Source organism: Carettochelys insculpta, chromosome 16 (assembly GCF_033958435.1).
Source record: "Carettochelys insculpta isolate YL-2023 chromosome 16, ASM3395843v1, whole genome shotgun sequence".
NCBI lineage: Eukaryota > Metazoa > Chordata > Testudines > Carettochelyidae > Carettochelys > Carettochelys insculpta.
Window position 1 is genome coordinate 28,345,130 of NC_134152.1, and position 27,661 is coordinate 28,372,790.

At 50.3% G+C, this 27,661-nt stretch overlaps 1 protein-coding gene across 1 annotated transcript; it reads left to right on the forward strand.

The window, feature by feature from the left end:
• Window positions 1-876: 876 nt before the first annotated feature.
• Window positions 877-27,551, forward strand: CHST12 (carbohydrate sulfotransferase 12). The gene is made up of 3 exons (XM_075010626.1): window positions 877-1,566; window positions 3,366-3,422; window positions 15,211-27,551. The coding sequence occupies exon 3, from the start codon at window positions 15,302-15,304 to the stop codon at window positions 16,559-16,561; it is 1,260 nt and encodes a 419-aa protein (XP_074866727.1). The 5' UTR covers window positions 877-1,566; window positions 3,366-3,422; window positions 15,211-15,301; the 3' UTR covers window positions 16,562-27,551.
• Window positions 27,552-27,661: the final 110 nt, after the last annotated feature.

Consider the following 27,661-nt stretch of genomic DNA (forward strand, 5'->3'; position numbering starts at 1 on the left):
TCTCCTGTTCTTTCCTTTTACATGTGAGGAAAGAGACAAGAATTCCTCTGGGCCTTTTGTATGATCAGTTTTAGGGGTGTTAACTCAGAGAAGGCCAAACTTTGCCCACCTACAATTTACATAATTGACATCTGGCTGGGAGCCCAAGGGATGCACCTTATTGGTACAAATGGGATAGCTCACAGCAACCCACCTCTTCGCAAGAGGTGCAGCAGGCAAAGACCATAGGTCTCATCATGCAATATTTTACTGTGGGCTCATAAGCACAGCTGAGAGGCCTACTTCAGAGCAGATCACTTCCAGTGGCCTCTCCCACAAAGCATAGAAACAAAGCAACAGCCTGCCACAGAAGCAAGCCTGGCTACAGTTCACCTCCAGGGCCCCACCATTCTACCAGCCACCCAAAACTAAACACAGGCCCAAGAGAAACTTGCCTAAATTATTTTTTCTCCTTCAAGTGGCTTACAGAATCAGTAACTAATTCAACAAAAACTTTTAGATCAATATAACTGCAAACAAGTTTTCCTTCTGCCAGTAATTGGTTGGAATGTAGTTTTACAAGGCAGTGGATTTCCCATAAATCTTTTAAGAGACCAAAGATGCTTTTTCCCTCATCTGCCAGAGAGGAGAATATGAGCAATCCTTGGCTTCCAGTTTTCTACAGATTATTTTGAGTACCTGTTGCTGTTGGCACCTGATCCACAAGCAACAGATCATATGAATGGAAACTGCCTTCTGATCTGACGCCAACTATAATCCCTCAGCCTCTGGCCTGGTTTACAGAGGGGAAGCTGTATAGCATTTTTGTTGGCTTAGGGTGGCTGCTTGACTGACAGCCTTCCAGTTCAAATGGTTCACGCAAACTCTCCTGCCCACTCCAGTGCAGAGAGGGAAGTTTTGTTTGCTATTAGGATGCAAATGAAGGTGAGAGAGAGCCACCCACTGGGATAAACAATGTATTTGCACCCTCAAAGAGCCCCGGAAAAACCCCAGAGGAGGGACCGGAGCTGTCCCAGCAGGCTGTGCGAGGCCAAAGGACTGTATGAACAGATCACGCAGTGAATGAGGCAGACTGAACAGAGAGGCCCTTCAGGCCGCGTGGAAGACCTCCAGATCCTCCGGGCCCTTCCTCCTCCGTCCATGCCCTGCATTGAGATCATGCCTTTCACATGAGCAGCAAAGCGCTTTGCAGGAGCCGGGGTTGCCCAGACCGTACAGAGGGGGAGCCCGGCGGCAGCGAAGTGAAGCAACTTGACCGCGGACGAACAGAGCGTCGCTGACAGAGAGAACAGACGACGCCCCCCACCGCGGCAGACTTTGCTGCTTCCCACGACTTGAATCCCCAGGGAGGGGGCTAGGTCAGGCGGCGCAGCAGCGGGGAAGGCGGCGACGGCCCGCAGGGGGCCCCCGGCTCCGCGGCTGGACCCAGCGGCGCCTGCGCTGCGGCCCCGCTTGCCGGACCCCCCAGCCGGCTTCTCGCGAGAGGCGGCGACTCCGGAGGAGGAGGAGCCGGGGCTGCCGCTGCCGTCGCTGGGGGCTGCGCTCGCCTAGCGGCTGCGGGCAGAGGTGAGCGCGGGACCCGGGGTGGGGGCTCCGGCCGGGTGCCGGGATGGAGCGGGGACCCACCAAGCCCGCGCGGGAGAGGTGGGGGGTGCCGCGCCCCTTCCCGCCGGACACAGCAGCGCTGCCGAGGTCACCCCCCTCCGTCCCCGAGGTGCAGCGCCCGCTCCCCGCTAGCCCTGCCTGGGGCGCGGTTCACCCCCCCCCCGGCTCAGCTGGCCAGCGGTGCTGCAGAGCCCGGCTTTCGTCTGGGACCGGTCTTGTTCCGGGGAGGACTCGGGGGGCAGCTCCGCGATGGGCCGGTTCATTTCCTCCCCCAGCTGCCTGTCCTCGAGCGCGGTGGCGCGGCGGTGACTCGTGCCTGTAGCTGCACTCGGGGCAGACAGCCAGGGGCTGTGGGTGAGGCTCTCCCAGGGCGCTGCGGCTCCTGGAAGGCACAGGGCGGGCTCCCAGTGGTGGCGGGTGTGAAGGCACGCAGCTCTGGGCAGCGCCTGAGCCTAGGTCCCGCTGGGGCTCCAGAGAGCTCCTGACCCAGAGCTGGGGTGGAGATAACCCAGTGGAGACCCAGGGTGCTGGAAGCAGCTGGCTGCCAGGAGGGGAGATCTTGCTATTGTCGCCTGGGTCTAAATGAGAGACTGGCGCCAGGTGGCAGAGGGGCTTATTGAACAGCCTGAGTCCAGCTGCCCCAGCAGTGATGTGCATGGCTGCTCCTAGAGCAGGGGTGAGCACATTTTTTATGTCGGGCCCCACTTTTCATCCCTGCAATTAGCAGGGCGCTGCCCATCTGGCAAATGGAATCCAAACAGAGGGGAATTTCAGTTACTTGGGTAAGGGAAAAAAAACAAACACAAAAAAACTTTTGGCATGTGTAAGAAAATAAGTCTGTGGAATGCAAAAAACTTCCGTAATCAGTGTATAAATGTGAATACACCTACATGAAAACAGTCACCTCCTGCAACGTTTTTATGTAGATGGATGAGCCTGAGGCCCCAGCGGCCGACCATTCTGCGCCCCCCACCCCTTCAAAACTTCATGTGCCTCCCCCAAAGGGGCCTGTCCCCTACTTTGCACACCCCTGTCCTAGGATGTTTCTGTTCTCTGCCAAACTCAGGTGTTGGAACCTGGTGGCATTAACGTGACATCTGTGCTTGTGACAGGACTATGTTTTGTACAGGTATGGGGGCAAGCAGGTGATTGCCACTTTATGTAGTCCAGCTGAACATCACCAGTTTGTACTAGCTGTAGTTCTCCCCTCCCCCATGTTTATTCAGCCTTCCTTCCTTTTTTGGAACTCAACAGGAATCAGTAGAAGCTGCAAATAAAAGTGAGATTGCAGAATAATAGCTGGGGTGGAGCGGATGTGCTTATGTGGAGATATATTTTGTCCTTCACAGGGAAGGCCCTTGTCTTATGATGCAGGACTTTGCAGTACTGATTCTAGCCCAATCTCATCTTTGGGCCTGATTCACCACTCATTATAGTGCTGTAAGTGAGGAGACCCAAGTGAAGTTACTCTGGTTCAAAACTGTTGTGGAGAGATTCTGTATTTATTGCAGCCTTCAGAGGGTTAGCTCAGTGTCTGGTTACCCTGTATCAGTGGATGAGGTGAGATGTTCGCAAGTTCTGGTTACGGTTTGGACAACAGGATGAAATTAGGGTCTTCAAATAACAGCAGGGATTTAGCATAGAAATTAAAATTCAGAGCCTGTTTATCTGAAAACTGCAGCTATCTCACTTGAGCTGAATGATAATCTATATCAACTGCTTTTTGTACTTGGTTATGTAACTTCTTTTCATGCATATAGGCACTGGAAGATGAGACCTTTCTGTGACCCATCCTGTCACCAGTGGATCATCAGCAGGTATGTTATACCTAGAAGGGCTGATAAATCCTTCTGTAGTTTTAATGCTGTTCTATGGCTAACTCCTAGAGGATACCTGAGTGATGCAGCTGTCTTCCTACATAGTCCTAGCCCAAGCTGGCTTAGATGTGATAGAACTCTGCACTTACAGTTGAATGACTTGTAACTTGAATTATGTTGTGTAAAGGGATTTGTAACACAGCCATATGTTTCCTGTGTTACCCCAGGTTATTTCCTTGGACTTTGGAAATGGGCAGTCTCTAACTGGTCTGTGCTAATTTTGTGGTGTAGTGAATAGAAGTGGAGATCCCCCCCCCTGTTGTTTTTATGCTCTTCCTTTTCCTCTCTCTGACTTTTAGGCTAGGTCTACACTACGAGATAAATTCGAATTTATAACACTGGGTTTTATAAATTTTGAGTATCTTCGCCACCCCGCAAATTCCCCAGAAATTCAAGTTACTGTTGCCACACTAAATTACCAAAGATGGACTGTTGCAGCAGTGCATTGTGGGAATCTATCTCATAGTTCCCTCAGCTCCATAGCATTCTGGGTTTTTTTGCTGGTGCAGCATGGGAAAAAAATGCCCTGCAAGTGGTTGTGGAGATATGATGTCATCTTCCCTTTGCCGTGGGGGCAGACTCCCCCTCCTGCCCCACCCCACCCCGGCAACAGCCAGCCGCCGAAATCTTTGCTGTGGCGGTGAGGGGAAGACAGGTCAAAAAGTGAATGACTTCATGTTCCTGATACCATCCAAATTTGCGGGCTTCCTGTTACCTGCACACCTGGAGAGTATCAGAGATGCAACCGGCCAAAACAGACACCTGTGGGGTTGTGGGATATGTGTGGGACTCCTCTGGAGGCCAGTAAAACTGGTTTAAATGGATGCTGTTTCCACATTACCATTAATCTGAATGCTTACATTCAAACTTCCCATTAATCCCACTCAAGTTGTTGGTGTAAAACTATCGTCCGTAGCACCCTGTAAATTCAAAATAATGGTATTTGATATGTGAACAGTCACAATTTAAAATCAAGCTAAGTGCCTTAGATTTGAATTGATGGTGTAGTGTAGACCTAGTTTAAGGGTTGTAATTTTAAAATAGCCCATCTGGCATTTTTAAGAGCTTTCTCCCTTGAATTGGGATGGAGCATTGAAGAGCTTGATGGCTGTGCTTGTTCTTGTGGGAATCTTAAGACCCTAGAACAGCAATCTTTGATCAGCTAGCTTTGGACAAATACTGGTAACTTACCATTTCACTGGGAAATCTTTGTTTGATAGGCATGTGGGCTGCTGCAAGCTAGTCTTCGCTATCAGAAGTTGCCCTTTCCTCACCAACTCAAATACTAAGTTATGAAGCAATGTATTAAATCTGCTGAAACCCAACAGACAAAATTTCAGCATGGAGTAAACCATCGCAGCTGTAAACTATAAATTGTGAAGTCGTAAACATTTGGAAATTGACCTTACAAAAGGTGCTTGTAATGTAAACTCCAACAATATGAATTGCAGTGTTCTGATGTGTAGCTGGTCCAGAGCGCAAAGGTCTATGTATCAGAGGCGTTTCCAGATTCTTATTGGCTTAGAGCTATGGGAAGTGAGACTTACAGTAAATGAAAGGCCCAGAATTGGCAGGTAAGTGTTGGGCCTTACAGCAAATGTAATGTATAAATAAAACCTGGTGAATTCTGGGAACCCCTTGTAGGACAAGGCCCAGAAATGTTTGTTAATTGAGTTAATGCTTGAGAGTGAACAATTAGAGAAAGGGAGGCTGATGCTGCTGAACTCATATGCGTTGGACTTGGCAATAATCAGATGGGAAAAAGAGCTTGAATGAATATGAAGGAAAATGCTTTTAACTTTAGCTGGTTATTGATGTGCAGATTTAATATTCTCTCTAAGGTGCTGGTGTAGTGCACCAATAGTTCTCAAACTGTGGGTCATGATCCCATTTTAATGGAGTCACCAAGGCAGGCTTAGACCCAGGGGTGAAAGGAACTTGAAATTTATCACAGGCATTATCCTGTTGCAACCCATATCCTGTTGCAGCTCTTTAAATAGCCCTCTGCTGGCTTTTGCTGCAGCTCAGCCAGCTCTTGCTGGGGCTGCACCCCAGGGTGCAAGCACTCACTTTCACCTCCATTTAGATCTGCTGGATCCAAAGCCAAAACACAAGCCCATCTGGCCAGGGCCAAAGCTGAAGCCAAAGGACTTCAGCCCTGGGCAGTGGGGCTCAGTTTACAGGCCCCACCCAGGGCAGTGGGGCTGGCTCAGGCAGGCTCATGCTTCTGTTCACAACCCTGGTAGTAGGGTAGAAATTGATGATGTCAGAAAGGAGTCCTGGTAGAATGAAGTCTGAGAACCTCTGAGGTAAATGAAAGATGTTCTGCTGGTGCAAATACGCAATATATCTCTCTCTCTTACTGGCCTGATTTTCTTTTTGCACTAAGGGGTTGTATCAGTGTAACTACACTGCTGTAGTTACATGGATGCACATTTTCCTTGTGTAGACAAGCCAATAGATTTCTGCAGCAGGGAGGCTAAACAGTTTATTTTGGATGTTGGCAAAATAAGCAAAATTCTTTCTTGAGGCTATGGCTAAATTTGCACAGTCCTGGTCTGACTCTGATGTCAGAATCGGCAGAGTTTCTCCTCCGAGAGAAAGCGGAACACGGGAACTGAGCTGGTCTCAAACTTTGTTACATCCTCTATTGAAATAAAAACCTGAAACGCACTTGACTCATCACCCAGTAGAGATTTGGCGATTTAAGAGTCAGAGAGCTGGATGGTCCAGGTGACAGACATGAGTGTTCATTGGCAGTCATGGAGGAAAAATGTGGTAAATCTAGGCCCAAAAAAAAAAAAAATTGGAAACTACAATTTTTCTAAAGTCTGTTAATGCTGTGCAAACTGCTCCTCCCAAAAAAAGGGCCAAGAACAGAAGAAAAAGGGCCATAGCCACAGCTCTTAAGCCCCTGCTGAGGGCCTGGTCTGCATCTTCAGCTTTCCTGGAGCGGGAAGTGTTGCAAGAACTCCTAGAAGTAGGCAAGGAGGAGTCTTAGAATCCACTGCAGTAATAACCACTGGATCCCTCGGACTGTGCTTCACAGCCGGTGTTCTGGGGAAGGGGATTGGGTTATATATTATAATGAGCGCTGAAGTGTGCCACGAGGTGAAAATGGTTGCTGAGCACTGCCCTAGGATAAACAACTCTGCTCTATGCCAGAGGTTAGGCACTGCTGTCTCCGGTGATTACTATTACCTCTATGACTGATGTTACCTGTGACAAATAGCCGGGCTTACTAAGGAGAGGGTGAGCTGGTCACCAGGTCTAGGCCAGGCCAGGCCAGGAGTAGCTGAAAGTTTTTAGCAAGTTATTAACTGGCCTGTATGAAATGAGTTTGTTACTCTACCCAATTCCCACTTGGCCGGCATCCACATTCCAGATACTGTCTCCTTAATAGGTATTGAAGGCCATTCTCGCTGGCATTCTCAGCTTTGAGTCTAAGAGCTGCATGGGCCATGTAGCACGAACTCCGTATTCTGCTGTAGATGTGGTCCCTTCTGGTATGGCCCAGGCAGCTGTCTGAGACTCCTGATCTCTGTGTGCATGCATGCGTGTGTATCAAGAGACCTTTCATCTCTAGTGCTTTCTGTCTGGCATCCTGTATTAGCGCAGTAAACCCTCAAGTTACGCGGGGGTTGTGTTCCTGCAATCCCTGTGTAACTCAAATTTTTGTGCAAGTCGAGGGGAGATGGGAACCAGGCTGTAGGTTACATGGTTCCCAGCTCCCCTGGGCTTGCAGGAACCAGGAAACTGCCCAGCCCAGCAGGACTGTCCCCTGGCTCCCAGAGTGGCAGGGAGCTGGGAACCAGGGGACAGCCTGGTTCCCATCTCCTTGCCGCTTGCGGGACGTGGGAAACTGAGCAGCTGCTCAATTTTCCAGGTCGTGCAAGTGGCGGGGAGCTGGGAATCAGGCAGCAGCCTGGCTCCCGGCTCCCCTCCCTTATGGAAAAGGGAAGCTGACCAGGGCAGCAGCCTTGTTCAGATTTCTGGCACCAGCTGGTGGAGGGGAGCTGGGAAGCAGGGGCAGCCTGGCTCCCAGCTCCCCTCGGCTCCTTGGAGCCAGGAAACTAACCAGGGCTGATGCTCTGCTCAGTTTCCTGGCTCTTCAGGTGGAGGGGAGCTGGGAGCCAGGCTGCCACCTGGTTCCCAGCTTCCTGCCATTCCAGAGACTGGGGAACCTCTCCTGTCAGGGGTGGCAGCCTGACTTGCAGCTGCCCTCCCTCCTGGCCTTGACAGGAGCAATTTCCCTGCTGCTGTCAGGGATGGCAGTGGTTTCCTGCTCCTGTCAGGGGCAGCAGTCATGTTAACCCAAGACATGTGCAATTTGATTGCATGCATCTTAAGCGTTTGCTGTACTAAAATTGCACTGACATTGAAAAGAGAGCAAATAACAATTGACAGAGTAATTGATTTTTTTCCCCTGTATTAGTTGGCTTATTTCAGAGGTAATCTGTTTCAGCAAAAACAAGAAGTCCATTGGTACCTTAAAGACTAATAGTTTTATCATGGCATAAGCTTTCATAATTTGCAAAATTGTTAGTTTTTAAGGTGCCACTGGACTTCCAGTTGTTAAATTTAGCTTAGTTAACTAGGTCCTGTTGTGGGTTTCAGGCAGAAATCCCCTCAGTGACTATGGCTTTGATAGAGTTAATGAGAGAGGATTTAGTTTGATCCTCTGGTGATCATTCCTGTGTATCTTGGAAAATCAGCCCATGCTTTGGTAGGTAATTGCTGTCCCCTGAAAAAACTCCTTGAGCCCTTGGGGCTGGTTGGGTAAAGCTGCGTGAACTCAGTGGCTATCAAAGCAAACCTCCTGCCAGTGAGCCAGAGGGCTGCTGTGCATGTTTGTAACCAGGCTAAACGCTGTGGTTTGGTACAGCTGACATTTCTGTAACTTGTGTCCTGGGGTGGGGCACCTAGCAGTGCTGGCAAGCTGCAGGGGCTGCGCCACATCATGGAGGCTGATTGCTGGAGAGACTGCAAGTGGATGATTCTCTTTGAAACTTTGTTGTTGTTTAATTGCATCCAGCAGCCCCTCATGTCTCCTGCCAGGATCAGGGGAACCCACTGTTCTGTGCCCAGTACATAGCCAGAATAGAAAACAATCCCTGCAGTAAAGAATTTATGCTCTTACCTACAAGACAAGCAGCAGTGTTCCAAATCTTCCATTAATGGGCTGAGCCTGCAACCCTAAGGCTTGACTTATAAACACGCTCATGTTCATGTGATGGCATTGTAACAGTTTTTATAGCAGGGGTGCGAAGAGCCATTGAAACCCCTGGCAGCCAAGAGGGTGCACCTGTGCCCCGAGTGTGTCTCCTTCCTGTAGCCCTTCACACACGTGTAGTACAATTTGCCTCTTCTTTGACAGCTCTTCAGTTTAGTCACTCATCCTCTTAATTGACCTCGCCTAGAGAATTATTGCTGAGGGATACCTGTCTTACTCCTCGGAATGGAAGATATTCTGTCTGCAGCTCTTCCAACGCCTGCTGATGGACAGAGCCACGGTCTGAACCCAAGACTCGCAGCTCGGTGCTGCAGTGCAAGGCAATACTTAGTTCACCAGCCACTCCTGATTTTTCTCTTTCCTGCCTCAGCAGTGTGAGCAAGTGCACTGACAATCCCTAAATTGTGCCTTTGGACACTGTGAGCTAATGTGCTAATAGAAAGCCCTCATCTTCCGCCGCTCTTCTGTTTGTTGGCAAATGTCTTGCCTAGTTCTAGTGTGGGTGCCTAGTGATTAGATCGAGGGGGGCTAGGCAATGGGATTCCTGTGTTCTAATCCCAGGCCAGTCACTGATGCACTGTGGCACCCTGGTGTTTTTTGCTTCGGAGGTGCTAAGCACCCCACTTGAAGTCAGAGTGTGCTTGGGTCCAGTCTCTTCCCTCTCGGTGAAATGGTAAAACTCGTCTTCCCAAAGAGGGTCTCGTTAAAGGTTGAAAAGCACTTTGGGAGCCTGTAACCAGGTGCTGTGGCCTCCCCCAGGCTCAGAGGCAGAGGAGGATGCTCAGAGACCCTGGTGGGCGGGCCCAGAGCCGGAACACCTGTGTCCCGCCCCTCAGAGGGCAGTGTCTAGGGCCAGGGGCGGGGCTCAAGGGTCATTAAAGGTTGGGCCTCCAAGCAGGGCAGAGGGCCCTGACTGGGCTCCTGGGCGCCAGCACCAGTACCAGTGTCCTGCCAGCATGAGCTGCCTCCCAGTGGCCCAGACTAGCTTGGGCAGCCACAGCAAGCCTGTCATTGGGCTACAACCCCAACTTCCTGGATCTGCCTGGGCCCTTGCGCTGGTGGTGGGCCCCCACCGCCGAGGCCCAGCCAGGACTGGAGAGACTGCTGTGGCCAGTTACCCTGCAGTTCCAGAAGAGCACAGTCCTGGAGTCCTGCCTGACGCCCACAGCGCTGAGGCCTCCGACTGTCCGGAGCCCACGGTCCTGCCACCGGTGGGCTACCCAAATGATGTGGAGATGTCCGACTGGCTGGAGCTACCAAGGGTGTTCGACCCAGAGGAGACCCACCAGCCTGCCCCGGCGGAGCAGGCCGACTGGAACCCCGCACCAATGGACGTCGAGATAGGAAGTGGCCTAGGGAACGCTCCCCCTGAGCCTCGGGTGCTGTGTTGTGGTGTGGATCCCCACTATCAAGCTCAGGGTGTGAGTGATCAGTAGGGCCCCAGGCCGGGACACAGTGGAGTGGGAGGGCCTGCGTCCCCCTACCGCACCTCCCTGGCAGGGTCACCCCTCGCCTCTCCAAAGCTACCCCGTTTGGTGGATCACGGCGTATCTGCTGCCCTGCCCTGAACCACGGGCTGAGATCCCAGACTGTCTGTCTGACTGCTGCCCCACCCTGAACTGCGGGCTGGGCTCCCGAACTGTTCGCTTGCCTTTAGCCGGCCCTTAAAGGAGACAAGGACCCAGGGTCAGCCAGACACGGAGGGGTGAGCTGTGTTGGCCTGCACTGCCTAGAGGGGGCGCTGCCGCAGGCCAGAGTCGTCACAGAGCCTCGTGGGGGTGCTGTAAAAATGGTAATTGGGATGGTTACGGCCATGCTCAGAGAGCAGGTACATATTTATGGGTGTTTCTCCTCATGCAGAGGGGGACATCCCCTTTGAACCTGGATCTGAACTTCCCCGCAGCTGGGCATGTTCCGACTGGGGTATTTCCAGCTCAGCCCCTTCTCTGTCACTGAGTGGAGGATTTTCTTTGCGGATAGACAGTCCTGCTTTGCAGCCAGGCTGCCACTAGTGCAGCATTAGGCAGCTGTGCTGCAGCGGAGGACCTGATCCATAGCCTGTCTGCATTGCAGTGCCTTTGGGGTGGGGGGTGTAAACCTGAGCGGTTGCTTTGGCTTGTACATGGGAAGGAAAGAAGCTTATCTGTGTGGTGCATATACTGTGATGCTGCTTGCAGCGTTTTCCCTCAGCACCTTTTTTTTTTAGTTTATGAACTAGTGAGGGGTTTGGTTCCTGATTCATCTGGACAGAGAAGAGTGTCCCAGAAGAGATGCTGCCCCCATGCTAACTCGCATGGCACCAATCCCGCGGCCTCACCCGTGACATGTTTAGATTCTTCCTTTCCCTGCAAGTTTCCATATGCCGAGAAAATTCATTCCCGATGACTTGTCTTTGACTTTGTCTAATCAAATCCCATCTCCATGCTCATTGGGTGGGGTGCAGAACAGGAGGCTCTATAAAGAACGCCCTTATAGCCACTCCATGAATCCCAGCATGCTTAAGATGTGGTCTTTTAAATCACATTTACCACTGCCAAGTGCTGCTCAGCTTTGGCCAAGGCTCTGTACGTTTTTAATTGTTTTCCACTTACCCCATGGAATTGTTGCTGCTCTTCGAGGCCATGTGCGTGATCCGGCTGGTGAACAGCCTCTGCATTTTGGAGGAAACACACCCAGCGCTGGTTTTGAAAAGGCTCCTTTCAGAGCTGCTTAATGCACACAAATAGTTTTGTTTTCTTAACTCATGTTGTTATGGTTTGTTTTGAGGCTGTTAAACAGAATGGGAATGTTAGCAGTTTTTTGGTTTTTTTTTAATTGATGCTTTTCTGTGTTGCCAGCCTAAATGCTCCTCTGGTATGAGATTGTGCAGTTAACATGTTTTTATTCTCCTTCCTAAGTAAGATCTCATCAGAGAGAGGTTTTCAAAAAGAAGAACGATGCTTTCTTTTAAAATACCGGGAGCCTTGTAACCACTCTGATGCATTGCACTGCTGCAGTTTCTGCCATCCATCCAGTGATCATAGAATCAAAGAACACTAGAACTGGAAAGGGCCTCAAAAGGTCATGGAGTCTAGTCCCCTGCCCTCATGGCAGGACCAAGCACCATCTCTAGACCATCCCTGACAGGTGTCTGTCTAACCTGCTCTCAAATCTCGCCAGTGATGGAGATTCCACAACCTACCTGGGCAATTTATTCCAGTGTTTAACCACCCTGACAGTTAGGAAGTTTTTCTTGATGTCCAGCCTAAATCACCCTTGCTACAGGTTAAGCCCATTGCTTCTTGTCCCATCCTCAGAAGCTAAGTGGAACAATTTTTCTCCTGCCTTCTAGTAACCCTTTTTTAGGTATTTGTAAACTGCTATCATGTCCCCTCTCAGTTTTCTCTTTTCTAAACTAAACAAGTCCAGTTCTTCCAGTCTTCCCTCGTTGCTCATGTTCTCTAGACCTTTAATGATTCTTGTGGCTCTTCTCTCGACCTTCTCCAATTCCTCCACATCTTTCTTGAAATGTGGTGCCCAAAACTGGATGCAGTACTCCATTTGAGGCCTAATCAGGGCAGAGTAGAGCAGCAGAAGGACCTCTTGTCTCAAAGAGCTTTAAAAAGATGGAGGACCTAGACAGCATAATGACCCTGTCGTAATACTCACCTGCATTGTACCTGTATTACAGGTGGGGAAACAGAGACCACAAGACCAAGACTAAAATTTTCAAAAATGGCCACTTGTTATGGGTAGGCCAGTTTTTGGGAGTCCAGCTTGATATGCCCAGAGGCCATTTCCCACAAGTGCCGAGGGTCTGCAGTACCCGTTGGAAGTCACTTGGAGCTGTGAAACTTCAAGGCGTTTTGAGCTGAGCTTCCAAAATCAGGCACTGCTTTAGACTGTTTGGCTGCAGGTGACAGGCCCATGCTCCTGTAATGATGATAGAGTTGGGAAGGCACTCTGGGTCTCCTGAACTCCTGGCCTTCTGCTTTAACTGCCAGACCATTCTTCCCTTGGCTGCATCTATCTTTTGGAAACAAACTCAAAAAGGAAAGAATTGAGCAGTGGTGGAAGGGACCGGAATGAGGATTGAGACTTTTAAAGTCTCCAGGAGGGCTTGCAGGTCCACAGCAATTCAAAGAATAATATGAACGGCTTGAGGTTTAAGAGTTGCACTTCCAAAAGCTGTTTGCATCACCAACTTAGTTACAGCTCCATTGTTTAAAGTTTGTCCTGCCCTAACTAGTTTAAATTGACCTTTACAAAAGTACCATGGTCTAAGATGCTTCAGGGTCCTTTATGGAGCAGACAGAAGGGCTGAATAGTCTTGTTATACTGCAAGAGGGCAAGGAGACGCCTTATTTGCAATTGATTGGGTGTGATGACCTTTGAACAGCACTCTCAAGTAGGCTAATCCCCAAAACCTGGGCTTGGGGTGAGAGAAAATGGAATTTTAAGGGGTGTGGAGTCATGAAACTTAGAAGTAAACAAATACATGGGCTTCTGTGCAGACAGTTTTGGTTTTGTGAGTGCTGAATGCTGGACAGTCCAGCTCCTATGTCCGAATTAAGGCGTGAAATTGACTGTAAACAGAGCTGGCAAGTTTCCCTGTCCATGCTGGGCGAGGTGCAAAAAGGGCAATGCAGGCTCACTTTCCCCACTTGTGTATTAGGATTTGTATTACAGTAGCTGTGAGATGGGAACCATTTGTGCTAGGCATAGCACAAAACACCTGCTAAGAGAGAGCTGCGCCGTTAATGATTCTATACCCTGAATCTGAACAGATAGAAAGCCACTTGGAGGGGAACAGAAGCCCAGGGAGGGGAAGTGGCTTGTCAGGGTCACACAACAGGTCAGTGGCAGAGCTTGATTCCCAAGGCAGTACCTGACCCCTGGGCCATGCTGCTTTGTCTGTTCCTTTCTCTCTGCCTTGTATCCAGCTACCAAAGGCGCTTTGCTTCTGGGGCAGCCTGAGTGCTTGTGGCTTTCTCCCTGCTGCTCGGCTGGCTGCGTGAAGAGCTAAATTGGAAAGGAGCTGAGGCTACTCCATTCAGCCTGCTTGGCTCCCCAGCCTTGACTTTGTATGTATCCCATGAGTAGGGGGCGGGGTATATAGTTGTTTCCCTTCCAGCAGCCTGCCCCTGAGACCATGTGTGCAGCTGGGAAGGGAAGTTGGGAAATCTAGGTTCTATTCCATACTCTGGCACAATCTCACTGACAGGCATTGGGGCAGTATTTTAAACTCTGTTTCAGATTTCTCCATATCTGGGGTAGCAGTTTGCATGGAAGGTGCTATAGAAATCCAAAATATATGTGGCCAGATAAGAGCTCCCTGTCCCCACACAGTCTGGAAAAGCAGGACAGAATTTCTCTTGGCTGGAGAAAAGTAGATTTGCCGGAATGGCCGTGATGGTGCCTGATTTCAGTTGTCACACAGCCAGCGTAAAAACCCTGAAGAATGTTAAATATTGATTTCTCTCGGGGCCAAGTTCCTGTCTAAATTTTGAATTAAATCACAGGAAAACCTCTTTGTGGCCAAAGCAAATAGAGAATGGAACAGCTGCTGAGAGGTCAAAAAGTTATCATCCCTGCCACATATTCAAACTGATTAGATAAAGCTTAAGGCTGGAGCCAATTTGCAGTCCAGGGAATTTTGATCTCTGCTGTTCCCCTGCAATGATGCCTGTTGTGTTCATCCAGCTGATGGCATCTTATTTTCAACACAGAGACCACAGAGTATCCAGCATGAGGCAGCCCTCCCCTAACATGAATAATACTGTCTTAAAAATGAGTTATAAAAATATTTTTTACTTTTTGTACTTTTGAAGGGTTCGTGGCTTTGAGCATCTCTCATGAGGACTGGAATTGTCTTTTTATTTTTTTGGTAATGAAAATCACAATTCTCACCTGGTCCCATGACTCTAGGACCCCATAAGGAAAACACCAGCTGTTGTAACACTCACGATAAATTGCCAGAGATGACAACTGACTTTGTCTTCAACAATCCTCTGGTGGGCCCAGAGCGCTCACTTGCTAAGGCCTGATGGCACTAGACCCCGCCTGCATGAGGCAGCCGAAGGACCCTGTTACTTGCACTGTCTGATCCCCAACGAGTGGGTTTGGGGCAGTGTTCCCTGTGTGCTGGGGCAGCCACCCTGGAGGGATTCAAATGCCGCCCAGCTGATTACCGAGCGCCCACTGCCAGCAGTGTCTGTTTCTGCTGATGGGGCATAGAACAAAATTTATTCTGCATGTGGATGGGGGAAAAAATAGAGTGAACAGTAATGTGGAGTAGCCAGTTGTGTTCTCAACTTCTGATGTTGGGCCACAACCAGGGGCTTGAGTGTAACCCTGCAGGCTGGTGATCTGTGTGTAGTTGAGATGTTTCCTGTAGCCCTGTCGCACAAAATTGTATGGTCAGGAGTAAGCAGGGCCATGTGGAAGCTGTTACCCTGCAGATCACTCTACACCTGAGTGCTCGGGAGACTGACGCTGTTTTTTGTACCCTTCCAGGCTCCTGCCACGCAGCACGATGTGGTATCCCAAACACTGTACGAGGCTGAGGTGAACGCAGGAGGAAGTGGCCACCCCAGCAACTGCCAGGATGACCAGAGCACGACTGTTCCGCCTCTCGGTGGTGCTGGGTTCCGTCTTCATGATCCTGCTGATCATCGTGTATTGGGACAACGTGGGGACGGCTCATTTCTACCTGCACACGTCCTTCTCCAGGCCTCACGCTCCGGGCAGTCTTCCCACCGCTGCTCAGGATGAAGAGCATGAAGACGTGTCAGACGTGGATGAGTTTTTAGAGAAGTTGCTGAGCTCTGGCCTGAGGCAGACTGGTCCTCTGGACAGGAAGATGGAGCAGGTCCCGCTTCAGAGCTCCAGCAGGCCTGCCTTGGGCAACCTGGAGGAGAATGTGAGAGGATATGACTGGTCCACCCGGGTTGCTAGGGTGAGCTTGGACCAGGAGGAGCTGCAGGCTGAGCGGCGGAGGACTCTACGGGAGTTCTGTGCCAATTCCAGCTTTGCCTTCCCCATGAAGGAGCGGTCCTTTGACGACATTCCCAACTATGAGCTGAACCACCTCATTGTGGATGACCGCCATGGCATCATCTACTGCTATGTCCCCAAGGTGGCCTGTACTAACTGGAAGCGGGTGATGATCGTGCTGAGCGAGAGCCTGCTGGATCAGGGTGTCCCTTACCGGGACCCCCTTGACATTCCTCGAGAGCACGTCCACAACTCCAGCACCCACCTGACTTTCAACAAGTTCTGGCGTCGCTATGGGAAGTTCTCCCGCCACCTCATGAAGATCAAGCTGAAGAAGTACACCAAGTTCCTCTTCGTGCGCGACCCCTTCGTGCGGCTCATCTCTGCCTTCCGCAGCAAGTTTGAGCTGGAGAACGAGGAGTTCTACCAGCGCTTTGCCATCCCCATGCTAAAGCTCTACTCCAACCACACCAACCTCCCCACCTCTGTGAGTGAGGCTTTCCGGGTGGGCCTCAAAGTCTCCTTCCCTGACTTCATCCAGTACTTGCTGGACCCCCGGACAGAGAAGGTGGCCCCTTTCAATGAGCACTGGAGGCAGGCTTACCGCTTGTGCCACCCGTGCCAGATAGACTATGACTTTGTCGGGAAGCTGGAGACCCTCAACGAAGATGCAGCTCATCTGCTGCAGATTCTCAAGGTGGACAGGCTCCTCCACTTCCCCCCCAGCTACCGGAACAGGACTGCCAGCAGCTGGGAGGAGGACTGGTTCGCCAAAATCCCTCTGGCTTGGAGGCAGCAGCTCTACAAACTCTACGAGGCGGATTTTGTACTCTTTGGCTACCCCAAGCCAGAACATCTGCTTAAAGACTAAAACGAGTTAGAAATTGGGCTGGTTGGGTGATTACCAAAAATATTTGAAGCCTCACAGTACACTCATCCCTCGTTTAATGAGTACTCTACTAACAAGTACTCGCTAAAACAAGGAACATATATACCTACCTTTATTCGCTAAATGAGTGAACCTGCCCCACTTATATGAGCGGAGTCCCTGGCTGGGGAGCGGGGAGGCCCGCAGCCCCACAGCTGGAGCCTTCTCCCTCCCTTTCCTCAGACATGCAGCTGTCTGACAGCCCTGTGACTGGGAGAAAAGAGGGAGAAGGCTCTTAGCCTGGTTCCCTCCCCTGCACAGGCAGGAACGTGAAACTGACCAGCCATGAGCTGATCAGTTTCCAGGTCCCACAAGCCATGGGGAGACTGGAACCAGCCTGCCCCTGGTTCCCAGCTCCTGCCGCTCTGGGAGCCAGGAAACTGACCAGCCCTGGTGGTTCCTGGCTCCCCTCCCCTTGCAGGAAAATTTGAGTTATGCAGGGGTTGCAGGAACAACCCCTTGGTAACTTGAGGGTTTACTGTATTAGTCCCCCCCATCCACCCTGCAGACCTCACCCTTGGCCAGGTTTTAATGCCCCCCAGGTCCCAAACTGCCCCCAGTTTTAAACCCCCCCAGCAGCCCCAAATCACCCACAGCCTTAGAGCACCCCCAGCAGCCCCAAACTGCCCCCAGCTTTACACCCCCCCATGAGTCCCAAACCGGCCCCAGCATTAGACTCTCCCTGCAGCCCGAAACTTGCCCCAGTCTTAGATGCCCCCGCCACTGCATCCCTAAACAGCCCCAGCCTTAGACACTCCTCCTCCCACAGCCTCTTCACTGGGGCTGCTAGGCTGGGTGTCTCCCCAAGCCTTCCTGCTCCCAGCAATTAACTCCAATGTTAAGGTTTCAGCACCTAGGCATAAGGTAATTGCTATCCCTAGTGATAAGAGAGAGCTGCCATCTCCAGAACTTGTCTCTAGTGAGAGATATCTACCTGAGGCAGCAGTGTTAAGAAACTGCAAATGGCTTCTTTAACAGCCACATGCAGCTGGGAACTGCCTGGCTGGCGGCCCTTAACAAATCTAAAGTGACCCATGTTTAGGTCCCGACCCATAGGCTGGGATTCCCTACTCTACATACATACACTACATCCTCTTTCTGGTGCCAAACTATTCAAATACATCAGAAAAGTACCTAAACTCAACTGGTGTATGTCAAGTTACAAGCACTTGGAATGAATTGGAGACTTTTACATGTATTTTAATGGGAATTTAGTATTACTACAAGTTTTCACCTACGAGCAGAAGTTTGGGAACCAGTTGTGCCCATATAGCGAGGGATGAGTGTATTCTCCTCTTAATCTCCCACCCCAGGAATATAAAATTGTCTATTTTTTTCTACTCAGCCCCTTCCAAATTTGCAAGAATTTAAGAGGCTTGATCCAGTTGTGCATCACCCAAAGACCCTTCCTCCTCCCTCGCCATCAGAAAACTTCCTTGGTCACCCTGTCAGCTGTCTCCTTCAGTCCCTTTTTATTCATACTTTTTTAAAATTAATATATTGCAGGTATTTAATACAGATTGTGCGTTGTGGCGAAGGAAAAGCTGGAGCTGGGAATGCTGTGTGTTGACTCAGTGCTCTTGTGTGCTAGGAGGCAGGTCTGCTAAAAGCAGGGGGGCAAAAGGGGCAGTAGCCTCAGGGCCTGGCTCTTTAAAAAGACCCACTACACTTGGCCACTGTCCCTACAACTGCAGCTGCCAGAGCCCTGGTGCATTTAAATTGCTGCTGGAGCCCAGTGCAGGGGTGGTGTGGTGCTGTGCAGGCAGTGCTGAGGGCTGACTGCCCCAACCCCATCCCTTCTGCCATGGGCCACACCCCTTCTGGGATCATGGCACCGCCCTCCTGTCCCCTAACCACCTTGCCCATGGGCCCGGCAAGTCTGTCCGACACCCTGTATGGAGGCACCACTTCTGGGAGTTTCCGGGGTTTACAAACACTTGAGGCTAAACATAGAGCAGATGTGTACACGCCCCACTCTGTTGATCTTAGGGCACTTGTGCCTGCTTGTGCCAGGTCTGAATTTATTCCACGATAGGTTAGACTGAGGCAGAGCTGGAGCAGAAGCGATCACAGGGTGGGACTAGAGCAGGTGAGTGGTGAATTGGTAAAGGCAGGTCAGGCAAAGAGAGCAGGGCTGAAAGAGACTGGGACAGTTGGTGTACAAGTAGTAAAGGCCCTTGCTTGTTTCAGGATGGAATTTTCCCTGGGCCCGGAGAGAGAGAGACTGATGCACCACTGCAGTCCTAGTGGGAGCATGGTGCTGATTAGCAGAGCACTTACAGGTAGGTTTGTATTTCTCCTGGTGGTGCAGTTTTCAACATGCCTCAGGGCACATAACAAATTTTTTTCCACTCATAGATGGAAAAGATTAGTAGGAACATTGGTGTTTAGGTGTTAGCAAGAGTTTCACCCAGAGGAGGTCCAGATGTCTTCTCAAGCACTCTTTCCTCTGCGGTAGGGTTGCAGTTTTGTCAAACAGCCGTGTGAATAGCATCCTGGACTGTAGTAGCAGCATGGGCCTGTGCTCTTTTCTCCTGTCTGCCATTAACAGTGCTCTGAGCCTGTCCTTGTTCTCTTTTATGTGGTCATTTCTACCTGCCCATGTGTTTGTGTGTGGAGCTTGCTCCTGGTCAAAGCCATCTCCAGAGAGCAGCAGCTGGGTTTCAAGTAAACAAAAAGTAGCTAAATGGAGAACAGCTGCCAGGGAGGATCAACCCCTGCGAGTCTGGGCATTTGTTTTTATGGACAGGTCGTGTGACCCCATCATCAGTCGTTAATGCACCGCAGGCAGCCTGTAGATATGTGACGTCTTCATAGCCACCAGCTCATGAAGAGACTAGGGTTGGGGTGCAGTTCTTAGTGCCGGGGAAAAAGGGGACGATACTGCCAAATGGGTCTTCAGGCAAAACAGAGATGTGTTGTCAAAGCACCAGCTGTTGCTTGTGACATGATTCCTGGTACCGATGTTGTGTTTGCACAGAATGATTGGTGTAGGTTTCATCATCCATTGGCAGGGACACCAGCGGCCGCAGGGAGTGATGGTTGCTTGCCAGGCCAGAGGCGTATGGGCTGTTGCTAAAGAAAGCTTGTGCTTTTAGAAGTGCTCTAGAGACTGGCTGAATCTTGCTTCAGTCCCTACCACCAAATAAGGGTGTTTGATATTTGTGGCTATGAGAGGCCAGTAACGTAATGCAGACTCAGTGCCAAACATCCCATAGACATGTGCTGTACAGTTCCCTCTTATTTCCCCCACACGCTACTGTGTGGGCACGAGTCCACTGGGTCTCTGTTGAGATCACCAGCGGTACGTCGCTTGATGGAGCCAGAACAGAAATGAGTTGACAGACCACTGCTCTTGAGTCTGTTCCTGCTAGTGCTGTGTTACGTTCAGGGCTGTCTTCGTTTGTGCCGTGTCACGTCTGGGGGGGCAATGGACTTGTTTTGCGGTTGGCAGGGAGCGTGTGAGATGATCCCAAACCCCACTGGTGCTAATCTTCAGTGAGATTGAATGGCAGATGCCACCCACTCCGAGCCAACTGGTATTTCCCCAGAGAGATGGGGAGTGACTCTCCTCTCCACCGTGGCCTCTGTGTCCCATTTAGGTGGCATTCAAAGGCTGTAAAAGCCCCACAGCTAGTCAGGGGAGTTTTTCCTTGCAGCTGGGTCAATGGTCCTTCTAATCGTTTTCATTCATGTGCAGAATAAATTTTATGTGCACTGAGCCATGCATGGATGTGCACCACTGGGAGAAACACAAGCCTTACTGAGGGTGCTCTGCTAATCAGTTGAGCAGCATTTGAATCTCTTCTGAGTGGCCACACAAGTGTGCAACTTACAGGAAATGCTGGGCGGGGTCATCTCCACGTTGCCTCACCACCTCTCCCGCAACCCCCAGGGTGGGGTGCCAGGCACGTCTCCACAGTATCGAGTGCTCAGGAGATTCTGTGCTGCTCCAAGGTCTGGAGCAACCCTTGGAAGAGGCTGCTGCACATTACGAGTAGCATGGACCTCTCCACTTTATACCCGGGGCCTCAGCAACCCCCCCACAGCTTCCCAGAACCAGGAGGACCCCAGGGTGGCATAGAGACCCCTTTGTCTTGCTACCCTGTGGGCTGTTTATTTAGTGCTCTGACTGCTGGAGAAAGAATTCCCGTATTTCCTGCTCCATAAGCCAACGGCATGGCTGCAGTTAAGTCCGTTCCGCTACATGGCAGCTCCTGGGAATCGGAAAAGCCCAGTAGGAGGATTGCTGTCACAGGTGGGACTAAAGGCAGGTGTACGCTTGGCACAGGAGGCGTGATTGCCATCTCACAAAGACATGCTAGCGCGATAGGTGCAGTAGCATGGGGGGCGGTGGGACAGCGAGCAATGCTGAGTACGCACTCCTGGGGTTCAGGCAGGTTGCACTCAGCACAGCTAGCCTGTGCTGCTGTGGCTACACATCTTAGCATGCTAGTCGAAGGTGAACTAGCCTGGGTATGTTTTCTGGGAATCGCACCTCGAGCTTGTCGTTTAGACGTAGCTGCAGGCCCATGAGGTTCTGAGCACGGTCAGTGCCCCCAGTACCAATGGGAGCGGAGGGCGTTCAGGACATTACAGGGTAGAGCAATAGAACTTGAAATTGAACTTTCTGTAGAGTGTTGGCCTGGCAGCAAATGGCCACTGGTTTTAAAACATCTGATCGTTGTTGCTGTTTTGCCCCTCCCCCACTGCTGCTGAGACTGAGGTTAAAAAAAGGCAGATTATACAGAGAGCACCATGAATCTAGGAGTGTCCCAGCTTTGTCCCCAGAGCTGAGATACGGACCTTCCTGCTTTGTGGGTTTGGGTTTAAGCCACATGCTTCTTGGAATGTCTTGATGTTGCAAATTTCCAGTGGAAAGTACAGCCTGGTGTGTTAATTTCCATTCTATTAGAAAGCCAGGGAAGCAGTGCCTGGCAAATGGAAAAGGACGGATGGGTAGGGGAAGAAATCTTTTTGAGCACCCACATTCATACAATAACCAATAGCTGGGCTAAAAACTTGGCAGATGGCAATGCAGGATAGAGGTGTAACGTCGGTACTAATTTCCTGTGGGATGTTGGGTTCCTGCAAGCCGCCCTGCTCAGCGTGTGAGTAATGTTGGCTTTGTCACATGCAGTCAGCATCTAAAGTAAGTTTCATCCATGCTTGATCACCTGCCCTAAGATGTACTGCATATCTGACTGGACTGAGCATGTGTAAGTAGATACTCGAACGTTCAGGGATGATATAAGGAACAGTCTGAAGAATTCCAAGATGGATGTAAATGAGACCGGACAGGGTGGCAGTTTAGAATCATAGAACTGGAAGGAACCTTGGGAGGTCATCAAGTCCAGTCCCCTGCCCTTACGGCAGGACCAAGCACCATCTGATAGACGTCTGTGTAACCTGTGCTTAAATATCTCCGGTGATGGAGAGTCCACAACCTGCCTAGGCAACTTATTCCAGTGTTCAACCACCGGGACAGTTAGGAACTTCTTCCTGATGTCCAACATAAGCTTCCCTTGCTGCAATTTAAGCCCATTGCTTCTTCTATCAGAATAACTTTTCTCCCTCCTCCTTGTAACACTTTAGGTACTTGAAAGCTGCTGTCCTGTCCCCCCTCAGTCTTCTCTTTTCCAAGCTAAACAAACCCAGTTCTTTCAGTCTTCCCCCACCGCTCATGTTCTATAGACCTTTCATCCTGAGACCATGAAACACAAGATTGTAGCAGTGTTTTTTAAATCCCTACTGGGCAATTGTGGAGGATGAATGCTGGGGAAGCAAAGGCTGGGGAGAGGTGGTTCTCACCTAAGCTGAACCTTTGACACAGCAGAGAGGTCTAGTGCCCTGTCGGCATCTCACGCTGCTGAGGAATCAGATGAAACCAGGGAGGTGGTTGTGTGTGGTGACTAGACAGTGATTGTATGACTAGCTTTAAAGGCTTGTCTGCAATGTTTTGCATAGAAAACTCTCCAGCTCTGAGGATTAAAACAAACAGAGAGTTGTGGGCCCCTGAGGAGAGGCTCACGTAGACCTGAGTTACCCAAGGATGAGCAGCATCCTTCTAATTTAAGCACACAGAGAACTCAGTCTATGTACCTTCAGGGTGCAGCTCACGTTACAGGAGCATGAAGGGTGCAGTCGGAACCACTCGATGGGCTTGGGCGCAGTCTGAAGGGAGACTTCCTTGTGCGAGATCGTGTTGGGTGCTACAGCTGGCTGGGTGGTTGGTAATGAGATGCGGCAGTCTGATAGCAGATACCTGGCAGGGAATGTATGGTTCAGGGCAGTACATGTAGGCTGCAGATCTCTCACCTTTGGACACAGGAGGAGTTAGAGCAGTAGGGAGGAGAAAAAAACAGTGCCAGGTGATGGCTTTGCTCTCCTATGTGCAATAAATGTGCTGCTGTCTGTTCTGTTTGCTGTGGAGAGCTAGCCAGTTTTGCTTTTCCTTGAGTGGATCTCTGAATGAACCTACATCTACATCTTTCACTGACATTTGGCTGCTCAACCAGGGCTCTGACCCTTCCAACCTGTGCACTGAATCCCTGCTCTAGAATGGGCCAGTGCAGGGGAATTTGTCCCCTCCCCATCCTGTCAGAGTGAAAAGCCTGAAGCTAATTAAATACCGAAGACAACGCAGATCCGCCTTAAATAAGAACAGACCATTTAAGGGAGTTTTATTTGGGCAAACTTTTGTCACCAGAATTTACTAGTAATGTAAAGCCTTAGAGGGCAATAAAGGCTTACTAGAAACTGGGAGAGCCCTCACTGTGCATAATGGTGGGTTTTGAAGCCGCCCAAGGATGAAAGGGTTAGCAGCAGCAATGGGCAGCCCAGGTTAGCAAGTGAGCCGCACGAGTGGCCCTGCATCTCAGGGAGCCACAGCATTGTCGTAATCGAGACAGTCTCCCAGAATCAGGCAGTTTTGCTGACTGTGCTTGTGTACCTAGACCGCGCGGGGTCTGCTGACTGAGCCGTAGCAGCGCTTGGATTGGATGCAGAGGGAGCACCTGGCTCTCGCAGTCAACGCTGTGCACAATCAGCACACACCTCACTTCACCGGCCCTTTCTCTATGGGTGTGTGGCTTGAGTGGTACCTGGCAGGGAAGATCTTTGCAGATGGGACTAGCAGAATCTGGCAGCCCTGCACATGAGCAATGTAAACAAAATGCCCTGTGGGCTGCACACACAAGCTGGAAGGGCTGCCTGCAGGCAGTGGGCTGCCCACCACTGGTTAGGAAGGTCTCCTGATCCCTGTACATTTTTTCATACATGGGGAAAATAAATCTTGGTATATGCACGCAGGCATGTGTGGGTGTGCCGCACCAAGAGCAACACACTGGGGGTGGCTGTGGGTGCTCTGCTAATCAACTGGGTGTTATATCACTCTCTCCTGGGAAGCTGCCCAAGCACTCAGCTTACGGGGAACTCTGGCATTGGCACTGGTGAAGCCTGAAGAGTCTGTTATCTCAATAGGTAGGACATTTGTATACACAGCTCCTGTCTGCTCCCACTCCACCATGGCTGTACCAGGTTGCTGTTGTCACTGCCCATACAAGGACGTCATTAGAACTCAGAGATGTAATTCTTCATTACGCTAAGGCCATCTTATGCTGTCATGGCAGTGTATGGGAGACTTGGAGTAAGTGGAAGTGGGCCCTAGTGTTGTCTGTCTTTGAAAGAGTTGAAGGCTCCTCATTCCTTACTTTTGTTGTTAGTTCCTTGCCAATAAGTAAAAACTTCCCACATTCTTCATCAGCTCACCTCCATTAGGTGGTATCAGAGAGGTAGCCGTGTTAGTCTGTACCCCAACAAAGCAAAGCAGCAGAAATGTGGCACTTTAAAGACTAACAAAATTATTTATTTGGTGATGAGCTTTCATGGGACAGACCCAGATTCATCTGGCCTGTCCCACAAAAGCTCATCACCGAATAAATCGTTTTGTTAGTCTTTGAAGTGCTACATTTCTCCCTTAGGTGCGATAGCCTTGTTTGTTACAATGCTTATTATAGTGTCCTGATGTCACACTGGACCCAAGGCCCCTGGTTAATGATCTGCTCATCCTGGATTTACCCTGGGAACCCTTCAAAAGGTGAAGGAAGTGCTAGTTCTGAAGGAGCCTACTAGTTAACCCTTTCTTGGGGAGAAGGGGCTCTCTCTCTCTTTGGCTTTGCTTTTGAAACAGGTTCCTGCTGTGTGCGTGGGCCGTTTCGTAGCAGCTGGATTGTGCAAGTGTCAAGGCTGTTGTGTGATTTTTTCTCTCTTTTGTGCAGCAAGGGAAATTTTAAAGCTGGTGCCCTGGCCTTAAAAAAGCCAGAGGGGAGCGAATTCTTTGTGTGGAGAGCCATTCTGGTTGTGTGGGAAGAAAATTCTACTGAGCCTGTCAGGAGATTCTGGCCAAGTCTCCCTTGAAAGCCTGCCACTTCCTGTAGCCATGGAGTTTATGCTTCCTCCCAGATAAAACCTACTGAGTGTAAATCTTGGCTGCACTAAGAAGGCCCTGCTCCCCAAAGCCCAGGGAACACAGTTCCCTCGAATGCAGAGGTCCCACTAAACTCAAAGCGACCTGGGAGTGGTTCTGTCTGACCGACCTGCTGTCCTGCAGCCGAGGCCTATGTGTGTGACTAAGCCCCGGCAGGAGGTTGCTGATGCTGTCAGCAGAAAAGAAGCTGACTTTGCGCAGTTGGCGGTTTGTTTTCTACAAGATAAATCCTTGTTTATGTTGCCTCAGGGTCACCCTGTGTTCTCTTGTGAATTACAGTCCTGGTGTGGAGCAGTAAGTGGAAACTGGAACAGGCTAATGCGCTCAGGCTCCGGAATGCACCAGGGGAAAACGTTGAAGCTCTGTGCAGAGAATGGCAGCCTTTCTGGTGGCTCCTTTGATGGTCCTGTCAGCCTGAGGAAAGAACCACACCTTGCTGTAGAATTCGACAGGGTGGTTCCAAAAAGCCCAGAGAAAGGAGATTCCTGTTCGATCACCGGGGTTCTCTGAGTAATTTCTATAGAACCCTATTGGTTTCATCCCCGTGTAAGAGTTTGGTAGAATATCCGAAGGGGAGAAAGATGAGTGACTGTCTGGTCAAGTACTCTGCTGCTCCCCTATCCATCTTTGATCCTACTCCATGCTCACTACAGGCTCTCTCACCAGCTTTCGTTTGAGAAGGGGGAGCTGAACCAAGGTGTTAACTGGTCGGATGCAACTATGGCTTTACATTTCAGTGCTCTGCTGAAGCTGCTGCTGGGTGCACAGCTGTGGACAGGCTTGGGAGTTTCTAGTGTGGACATCTGCTTTGCCCAGCAATAGGTCTCAAGGGGTAGGCACATGGTGCCTCCCACCCAAGGTTCATACTAGTATGCCAGAAACAGCCATGTGGATGTTCTCACTCTGGCTTGGGGCTTCAGCACCAGAGCAGGCACCTCCAAGTGGTGGTCATACCCCTGGCCCCAGCCCCTGGGAATTTGGAGAGCCTGGCACTTTGCAGGACAGTGCCGTCTGAGAAGGACCCAGGGTTAGCTGTGCAAGCACAGGACAGGCAGTTGGAAGGGCTTGCACGTATTCCCAGCTCTGCTGTTCCCATGCTGGATGTGCTTAGGCAAGTGACTCAACTGTGCAGTGCTGTTTCCCCATCCGTAAAAAGGAGATAAGGCCAGCCTCACAGGGGGTTATAGGGTATGATTCATTAGTTGCAGAGCTCTTTACAGGGGAGGTCGGATAGTGCGGGTGTGTATTATTCTGCCCCCTTCTTTATGTCAATGCACAGGACAGTGAAACATGATCTTATGTAAAAGTGCAGTAAATAGCATTCAGGTCAGACTTGGTTTAGCAAAGGGGTGAACTTGGAGACTGTTCACATGAGTCTAATATACTGGGTCTCGGATCCAGAAGGGCCTGCCCCCACAGAGATCTCAAGTGCTGGTCAGTGTTCCATCTACTTTTTTCTACCCATGGGCAGAATAAATTTTGTTATGTGCACCAAAGCATGTGTGGATATGCACCACTGGTAGACACATACTGCTGGCTGTGGGCACCGTGGTAACCAGCCGGGCAGATGCACAAGCACTCAGCATACAGAGAACACTTGGCTGGTACCATCATTCCCTGGAGAAGAGTCAGATGGGCAAATGTGTGTGGCTCAGTTTTATTTAGCACTTCACATCTGAGATGGCTTCCAAGCTGCCCCAGATAATGGGTCCCTGTCCCGACCTTTTAGAAGGGCATGGAAATCACAGAATCACAGGGCTGGAAGGGACCTTTGCCTTTTCCCCAGTGCTGTAGGGAGAGGAAGGGGGAGAAAGCTGCAGGCATTACAAGTCACTTTAAGGGGGTCATTGCGTTTTGTCTAATATTTCCACATTGTATCTCACACCCATGGCACTAGATGATCAGACCTATGCAAAATCCTAATGCCAAACCACTGCAGCCTCTCTAATGCCTTTTCACTCCCAGTCAGACTGGAATGCTTGACACATGACAAGGACATTTGCCCAGAGTCGCACATCAGTGGCTTGACTTGTCTTTTTACTCGCCAAACAGATGGATAACCCACAGCCTTGGAGAGCTGCTCCTGCAGCAAAGACACTCCAGCGCCTGTGTTTATTTCCCCAGCTAACAGGAATTCTAAACGGATGGAAGAAAATGAGATAAGAGAAAAGGCTTGTGTTGTTTGGAGCCTAGACAATTCTCGGTGGAAAAAGGGGAGGGGTTCCATGATAGAGAACAGCCAATAAAACCCATGTGTCCAAAGCAGGCCGACAGCCAACAGAGGGTTCCACAGGAAGTGGAGCAGGCCTGGGGTTGTGTGTTCCCAAAATGTAAATGACAAGAGGTTGGAGAGGATTAAAATCAAGAGGACTGTTAAAAACAGGGTTATACCTTAGGGCCAGTCCACATACTCACTGGCCGTGTCTACACTAGCCCCAAACTTCGAAATGGCCACGCAAGTGGCCATTTCGAAGTTTACTAATGAAGCGCTGAAATACATATTCAGCACCTCATTAGCATGCGAGCGGCCGTGGCATTTCGAAATTGACGCGGCT

What these genes read in the sequence shown, in the direction of transcription:
- CHST12 (XM_075010626.1), top strand. Translation starts at nt 15,302, where the DNA reads ATGACCAGAGCACGACTGTTCCGCCTCTCGGTGGTGCTGGGTTCCGTC.